The 9,235-nt window shown below is 42.4% G+C and overlaps 1 protein-coding gene across 4 annotated transcripts in view; it reads right to left on the minus strand.

Moving 5' to 3' along the window:
• UBR1 (ubiquitin protein ligase E3 component n-recognin 1) overlaps positions 1-8,952 on the minus strand; it is a 60,539-nt gene extending 51,587 nt beyond the window's left edge. For 3 of the 4 annotated variants that reach the window (XM_054634211.2, XM_054634213.2, XM_054634210.2), the window contains exon 1: positions 8,782-8,951. In XM_054634211.2, the coding sequence (XP_054490186.2) occupies positions 8,782-8,862 (81 nt within the window). In that variant the 5' untranslated portion in view covers positions 8,863-8,951. Of the gene's footprint in view, positions 1-8,781 lie in introns of all 4 variants that reach the window. The other variant, XM_054634214.2, reaches the window with a different exon arrangement.
• Positions 8,953-9,235: the final 283 nt, after the last annotated feature.

Below are 9,235 nucleotides of genomic sequence, written 5' to 3' on the forward strand. Positions count from 1 at the left end.
TCAAGAAACACAAGGCTAAGCTTCCCTGAAAATCTGCCAGAAGTATAAAATGGGTTCTCACACAGTCAAACTTACAAGCATTTCAAGCATTCTTGTGCAAAGCTTTTAATTCTATTTAAATGTTGGTCCAAGAAGAGAGGACAGGAAGTAGGAAAGAAGAGGGAAGAAGGGAAGCAAGAGAACTTTCTCAAGCAGGCTGTCTGCCTTCTGGTAAGAACACTAAAATATATGCTCAGCCTGTACATCACCCAGGAAATATCCATTATACTCACAAGGAAAACATTATTTTTCTTATTTCTAAAAACTGCACCAGGCTAAACTTCAGACCTATCCCATACCCTCTGTGCCTCCTATGAGAAATCATTTATTCCTTTCATCAAAATCTTTTTACTTTATTATCTTCAAAAGTATAAAATTACATACAAAACTTTTAACAATACAAAATCTGCCAAATAAAACACCCCCTAGAATTAACTTGATTCTTCAGCTTGACTCTCTTTGTCCCCTTGTGCCCACATATTGAAACTCAACAGTTTCAGAAGTCCCACTTTCCCTGTGCTCACTCACTCCCTTACCTGAGCTCACACCTGTCAAGTGCTCAATTGCTACAGATATTAAAAACAATATGAATTGATAGGCTTTTTGTTTTTATTGACAGGATGAGCTGGAAGTCTACAAAAGCCAAATTGATGCACAAGACAGCCGCAAGCCGAGATGGGGCTCACACTGCAGCTTTCTGCCCAGCCCTGGATAGGCAGCCCCGAGAGGCTGTGAAAATGCCATCCTTTGACATATTCAAAAGCCATCTGGGCACAGTCCCAGGAAACCTGTTCTAGGTGACCCTGCTGGAGCAAGGAGTTTGAACAGAATGACCTGCAGAGGTGCCTCAATCACTGTGTGATTCAAATGCTACGTAAGGAAAAGTATTGTTTCTTCATCAATCTCTATTAATGTTCTAATTTTTGCTACTAGTAAGCTCTAGAGAAAAGTTATTTTCCAGATTTGATCCCACTCAAGAGTAAATTTGAAATACAGTACTGAAAGAGACAGAAGTCATGAAATAATACAATTAAGGAAGAAACATAAGCAGGTAACCAAAAATAATACTATCAGTCAGCTCTTCACAGCCCCCCAGCATTCAGACCCTACTCACAGGGGCCCATATGCTCTAAGCTAACAGAGAAAAGCCTAGAGGAAGCTGGCTGAATACACTCTACTCCAACTGACACTATCCCACTGGAAAATATTTTTGGACTGTAAACTTAAAATTACTGATTTTAGGAAAAAGAACCACCTTCACATTTGGAGCACATTAGAGCTTCATCTAAAATCTGAATTCTGAAATTGCTAAGCTTTCAAATACTTGTATTAGTGACCTTAGTAGAATTCTTTCCATGGGTTTCTTGGTCATTTTCTCACTTTTAATTAGTTTGCCAAAGAAAGAGCCATGTCACCACATGGCCCACGTGGACATACACATGGCCCTGAAATAAAACCCCAACAAACAGTGACCAGAATGAGCTAAGGGAGTTCTCATTGCAGCAGCACACCACAACCTTTCCTGCAGAGGGAAAGTAACATCCACATCACGTGGTATTGGAAACAGCAGGCAAAGGTGACACTCAAGAACCTGACACTAATGAAGAGTGTACATCAAAGATACACGTTGTCTCCTAGCTCTGCTTTTATACTTTATATTTCTAACCGGCTCCAGACCCATCTCTTTTCCTACTTCAATCACACATTCCTGTCACATTCACCATTTTAAGATTAGGATAATTCTCAAACTGTATGAAAGAAGAAGAAGGGAGGCAGGAGGAGTTTCAAAGCTGTGTTTCTCAAGTGCTAGCAGTTTTGTCAGAAGAGCAGACACACAAACCATTTTGTCTATCACATTTGATTTGTGCATTATAACAAAAGCAGTAATTTGTCATCTTTAATGAGTCTTCAGAAGAATACTGTGACACAAGCACTGCTTCACAATACCAACTTGAGAGCAAACCATTAGGAAACAATTTCTTGTCCTGCATGGGAAACATATTCTCCTCTGTGGGATCAGAAACATATTCTCCTCTGTGGGATCAAACTAATATTTCTTCCCATGTGTAACCACATAGAGCTTTTCCCAAATGTCAATTTCAACCAAACATGCATATTTATCCTACATGTAAAAGGACTGTTTGTAGCTTTTTCCAAAACCTTTAAATAAGCCTCATGCCTAAAGGTCAGAGGTAGAGAAATTCTAATTGCCTACAAATACTGCTATAAAATACCCAAATATCTGTCATGGATATAGAAAATATATCCATATCCAATTTTGTCTTTCACAAACACATTCCATTTAAGAATACTACCAATAATAACAGGAACGAGAAAGAAAGAAGTGTGTAAGAAAAAAAGGGGGGGGAAAGTTAACAACGCTCTCAATTCACTTTTCACCTGCTGACCAAGCATCAAATGAGATTTCTCGCCCCTATGACAAAATTTCCTTATCATTGCTGAGGTTTATTATGTACACTAATTCAGTAGCTGTTGCTTCCACGACAATTTTTGATCTACCTTCTAAGCACAGTTCTCTTGGAACTCTGAAGTCTTTTCCAAATAACAGCTTGCACAAGGCAATATTATAAAAAGCAGCTGTACTTTAACTGCATTGATTGACAAGCTGATCTTTTGGTGCAAAAGTGATTGACTAAATTTCAAGACTATATTTAGATCTATACATTAATCAGTGAAAAGGAATATTAATATTTATGAACATAAAACAAGAAATTATGAAGGAACAGACACTACCAGTAGCATGAACTAAAACCTGTACCTGGTCCAGCATTCTAGTTAAAAGGAATAATAAAATCCTTTGTTATGTATAGCAAAACTCTGTCAGGCACGAGATGACAATACCAGCTGCCTGTCAAAGCAGCTAGAAAAAGCAGGCTTTTCAAAGTAAATATTTCAAATGCTGGGGGCATACTGATTTCAAGCTGGTGCCATTCAACATAAATACCAAATGCAAAAGGCAGCTTTACTTTAAGGCACAGAACACTCGTACAAGTTAAACAGCGATTAGCAGAACAGCATCTCAGAAAACTTTTATTCTGATATTACCCAACTAACTGAGGAAACATATGACATTTTAAAAGGATAAATATGCACAAGTTCTTTGATAAGTAGGCAGAATACTAAAAATTTCTTTGAAAAGGAAAGTTCAAAGGATTCTTGAACTAACATTTTCATATAAGCGTTCTGCTTTCAACATTTTGGCTCCATTTTTCCTTCTTATTATTTTGGTTTAAAATTGGCAGTTTTCTAATGCACTGAAAATAAGAACCAGCTAGAGTACAGAACACCTAGGCATTATTTTTAGCAAAAACGACACGAAGACAAGGCAATCTATTTCAGCCTCAAACATATATACTCCAAAAAGAAGAGGCTTCAAAAATAAACACTAGAAATTTACATATTTCTTCTTCCATGCCTTAAATCAAGCTTTTTTTTTTTTTTTTTTACGAGTATAAATTCTATCTCTGGAAGGGCACAATGCAGGGAGTTAAAATGGAAACTTAATTCGTTTTGTCACAGGAATTATGTTGTTTCATATTCTCCAACAAAGCACAGCCAATGTTTTAGTAGAGAATCTAAGCTGTAAAAATTACTCTTTAGAACTCAAATACAAAATATCTGTTTTCTGATGCATCTGTCATCTCACTTTAGTATCCAGTCTGCTCTAGATGTCAGTAATTACACTAAAAGAAGGAACTTAGGTTTCTAAAGTTTTTTTCCCTTGGCACAACATGGGTAACATTCAAGACTGCCTAACGTTGTCCTAACAATACGTCAACTTCGACCTGAAGACATAAAAGAACTTTTTGATCTCTTCAGTCATTTAACTTTGGCCCCTGAGCCAAAGCAGGCTGCCAATTCATGTCAAAAGATGCTTTAATGATGCAGGTATTTGCCCACTTGGAATGAGACCCAAAACCAGCACAAACTACTAAAGCTTTGTCTAGAGCACAACCTACCTCGATTCCAGCAGCCACCAGCGCTGAGCTGAACCAGAGCAAATGGGCAACCACCAGAGAAGGACAAGCAACCACCAGCACCATCTGCTACTGTTTCAGCTGCTGGACAGCTAAAACTAAGGTCTTCTTCAGAGTAAACAAGACGCAAGCCTAAGCTGCTCAACTTCTCGGAAACTGTAGGTCACTTTTAAATCACAGGCACCTCCAGAACCCAAGAGCACAGCTGCAGCTCGTGGGACGAAGCACTTGAAAGCAATCTGCTGCCCAAGGAGACAACTGGAGTCAAATCATGGCTTCTAGCTCTCTCCACCATGCTGGAGGTATCTCTATTGTACCTCCCTACCAATTGGATACTCCAGCCTAAATATGCGGCAAAATTAGCAGGATACTACTACTAAGTGGGTTCAACAGGAAAAATAGCCAGGAATTCTGGAACTGGAACTAATTTTTAGTCTTTGGGACATGCAATCTAATCACCTTTTTATGTTCCAAGTTTTTTGGTGAAACCTTCATTTGATAGATAGCAACATACAATTAACACCAGAGGAGGCAGAAATTGAGTACCACACCGTAAGCCAAAACAATGTGCAAAATATTTTGGGGGAAAAGTTATTCTCCCTATAAAAATAGCAAAATCATCTTTGCAGAGTTACTTATTTTGTGAGACTTCAAATTTGAATTTGAAGCTCTGACAACTCATTTGACATCATTTAAATTTTGTTTCTAGAGAAACAAAGGAAATACTTTTATTCTTTCTTTGATCCTTAACATCCATCCTGTGGTCTCCTACATTTGAAGGAACTTAAAATCCATGAATTGTTTCAGCAAGCACCAGGTTGCACTTCAAAATACACAACTACAGTGAGTATTTACAAAGAATTAATTCATTAATGGAAGGATTGGGGGGTGCAGGGGGTAGAAAACAACACCACTGCTTTTTTTTTAATTCTCTGTGTATTCACACTTATTTTCCATTTATCATCAATTTTAAGATCCACTGTACACACTAATTCTGCAGTGAAGGAATGTGCAGAAATATTCAGGTGATTCTATCCATATTCAGCACTCACTCAGCATCCCTCAAAGACTTTCCCTTATACAAGAACCTGTTTATCCCTAACTTCTCTGCTGCTGTGACATCTAGGAGACACCGAAACAGTTACATGCTATCAGGAATATCCACTGCTTTCTCCTGAAGCCACATACCTCTCACAACTGCAATACTATAATGGGACTAGAGCAACCGTATGTTGTGCACTTTATGTGGACTCAAGCAAAGATAACAGATACCACACTTACAATCAGTCCACCCCTGCACTAACAAAAGTCACAAACATTACCAAGTATAAGTAGACAGGAAAGAAAAAACCACAGCACTACCAGATGCTGTAGCAAAGTGAAAGAACTTCAGTAAATATATAGGGATGCAACCAGGACCTGGGCCATGCTCCAGTTACCTGCTGCAACTTTCACAGCTCCATTCCTTGGACACTGACACAAGTGTACAGTAAACACTCTTCTGCCAATATGCTGCACTGCTCTAAATACAGCAGCTTTGACTGTGTGCATTTCAGGGCTTAGATAAAGGATATGATGGCTTACCTAAAATGAAGTTTTAAACAAATTTGGCTTAGCAAAGTAAAATTATATAGACGCGTCATCTGGTCTAAGCAGGTCAATTCAGTTTAGAAGACACTGCAACTCCAAATAAGAGGCCTGACTCAGAGTCCACTAATTTCAAGAAACAACCTGCACATGAATATGAATATGCCCTCCATATTACTGCTTGATTAGGACACATCCACGGTATACATTTTCTCAACTATGTAACAGCACTGAATGACACAAGAGATCTGAAATACATTAAAATGCACAAGTGTCTGTATCATGCTTTACATTATGAAACTGAAATTTGGAATTTTCCTGTCTTTAAAGGAAATATCCTAATAATTAAAGCTTTTCTCTTCTTGTGCACCACTTACATCTCAGCTTTTGTTAGGAGTTCTGACTGATGGCAAAAGAAAGAACCTTTAAAAAAAACCCTTTTCTTTGCAAATATTACTGAGAAGGTACATATACATGAACATTTGAAGATTCAGTGTAAATTTTAAATCCTTCAAATAGCTTAATATCAAGGTCCTGCTCCAGGTAGCAGACACAAAAGCAGGCAGGAGTCAAACCAGAATTTGTTTAGAATACAAATGGACAACCAACCAAGGGCAGGATCCAGCCTGCAAAGCAGGCTTTTGTCAAGCCACCAGCAATGCCTGCTAGCCAACTACTGGACAAGCCAAGTCCAGCCCATCAGCCATCTAAACTGTGGATGCTGTTGGGAAAGGAAAGAAAGTAAACCAGAGTTTGGTAGACAAGCTTTACTACTTAATTAGCATTAAATTCAGCCCACTCTCCTCCAGGCAGCTCAGAAAGCAATACAGCCACTATGGAGAAGCAGAAGCCCAGACAGGACCTGAATTCCAACTAATGCAGTGAAACACCAAGTTAAGTATTTTCACCCACAGTCACCCAACCTGAAGTGCTGGAGATAAATGCAGAGAAGACACCACTGACTTGGGCTGGGTGCAGAAGAGTTTATTACCTGAGTCATCACCATCCATTCCAGAATCAGGCTGGCTCCTGCAGAATCATTCAGGTAATCCTGCATCATGCACCCAGCACTCCGGGAAGGCTTGCAGCCAGATGTGGTGCTGCACTGCAGCCAACAGCACCCAAAGCCAGAGCTGAACAGAGGAGCCAGAGTCTGTCTGACTGCTCAGACATTCAGACAGATTTGACAAGTTCAGTGAGGCCAAAGCTCACCCTATTTAACCAGTTCGTTCCACTCCACACCACTTTCCAATTCTAGCACCACAGTGACTTTCAGAACAGTTCTGCACAGGGAAAGCACAAGTCAGGCAGGATATATTAGTTCTAGCTACTTAGTACCATCTTTAGGACAGCAATAAATTGGGGATACTGCTTCCAGATTACAGCAGTCTCCAGCATCACTATGGCCAGGTTTGCTATCTGACATCACAAATGCTGTCAGACACAACCTAAGTAAATATCTCAGGCTCTTCTTCTCCCTTTTTATAACATACCCTCAGCCCCTACTCCCTGTCAAAATCCCTGCATTTTGCTCGGATGTATGGCAGGCAACACAGTCTGGATGGCCAACTGCCTTCATTGGAATAATGATAATTCTGGTCCAGACACTTTCAATTGGCTGAAATCACATAAAAGTTAAGACAACTTAGTGCACCAGCATCACCTTTGAGCAGCTAAGGACGTCTTCAACAACTCTCTCCTAGTTTTTCCAAATACCACTATTACCATCTGTATGGATTGCTTGGGCTAACTCAGCCTCTAATGTCCCCAATTAATGAAAGATTGATTGCATTGCTTTGCTGCTGATTGCCTCTACTACCCTCAGTACCACTGACTTTAGGCACAACTCACAAGCTTAAGAACTCACCTGTCTTGGGCTGCAATTTTTGACACTATGCAGTCAAATCACATTTTTCCTAGTTTAAAATCAAGTTGTTCCTGATTTAAAAAAAAATCCACACATAGGCTTGTTTCAGTTACAGAAATATCCAGCACTTAAGAATGAAGTCTGTGACTAAAGGGCCTTTTCGAATGATTTGCAGATAGTTAAAATTCTGAGAAGGGTACAGGGAATAATGGTTGTTGGCTTAGTGCTGCCACATGCAAGACAAGTTCCATGAGTAAACAGCTTTCTACTTTTATTAGTGGTGTGTAGCACCATGTAAAAAGTAGCTATTCTACAGGCTTGCAGCACCCAACTTTTAAACACCAGCAGTCAACAGTTTCAAAACTATACTATGTGTGCAGACTGTTACAGAAAATAAAACATAAAATGTAAAGTGCCTCATACACATCCATCTGCCTTCCTTTTTAAAGTTCTCAGCCTTTGGGTTTTAAACTCCTCCTGATAAAGTGTTTCAAACATAGTAATCACTACACAAGTTTGTGGAGGAAACCACAGAAGGCACTTATGTGCTACCACTAGACAGGGTCAACAGCAAATTGCGTTCAATAACAAAGTAGGAAATCCATATACAATTATTTTGCAGAACGAAAAAAGAAACAATATTTCTGTTCAACAAACAATTGTTTCCTCTGTTCTTTCTAAATTATACTATTTGTTGCTCCACACTCTGCAGAACAATAATTTATTATTCAGCCTTTTTTGTTCCACAGTGGAGTCACTTTTAATTAAGAAAGGTAAAGGACTATGGTTAAAATGCGCATATACACTACAACGTTTAAAGGACAGCCTCTGAAGCTTTCCAAAGTTTGATCTCATTCAATTCCGTCATTAAGTGCAACTGAAGACCCGGGAGAGGGGCTGAGAGATGCAGTGGGGAACTGAGCCACACCGCGTCCCCGTGGGCCCGTGACAGCTGGCTCCCCGCTCCCGGGGCAGAGGCGGCGAGCCCCGGAGTCGCAGCCAGCGCAGGCCGCCGGGAGCGGGTGCGCAGCCGCGACCGCCGCCGGCACGGGGGCACCGGGCCGCCCGCTCCGGCCCCAACGCCCAGGCCGCGCCCCGGCTGGAGCCGCCGCCTCCCGCTGGCTCCGGCGGTGCGGAGCGGCGCGTCCCGGCCCTACACGGCGCCACTCGGCAGCCGCGGAGAGCCAGCCCTCGTCGGCCGAGCGGCGGGGCGGCAGCACGGGGAGGGCACGGGCTGCTCCCAAGGGCGGGCAAAGGGAACCGCGGCGCGGCGCCGGTCTGCAGCCTCACCATAGCTGGCTCCGGGGCCTGCGCGGCGGCCCGGCCGCCCGCCGCTCCCGCCACGGGACCTCTGTCGGCTCCGTCCGCCATTTTGAGAGCGAGGGACGCGGCCGGCGGCGCCGTCACGGCCCGGAAGGAGCCGCCGCCGTCACCGGGCGCTGCGCCCGCAGCCCAGGGCCCGCCCCGCGCGCAGCCGCCGCCGCGCGAGGCCTCGGTAGCGCCTCCTGCGGGAGGCCCAGCAGGGCCTGGCCGGGGCCTCTCGGAACGGCCGGAACGCGAAGCTCGTGTGGATGCTGTGCGCTGAGCTACGCGGTGGGGTTCCTGTGCAGGCACTTAAACACACACCGTCTGCGTGTGCACTTCTCGCCCTGCATCACGGAGTCACAGAATCGATTAGGTTGGAAAAGACCTCTGAGATCACCGAGTCCAAGCTACGACCGAACACCACCTCATCATCCAGCCC

The sequence above is a fragment of the Agelaius phoeniceus genome, chromosome 6 (assembly GCF_051311805.1).
Source record: "Agelaius phoeniceus isolate bAgePho1 chromosome 6, bAgePho1.hap1, whole genome shotgun sequence".
Classification (NCBI taxonomy): Eukaryota; Metazoa; Chordata; class Aves; order Passeriformes; family Icteridae; genus Agelaius; species Agelaius phoeniceus.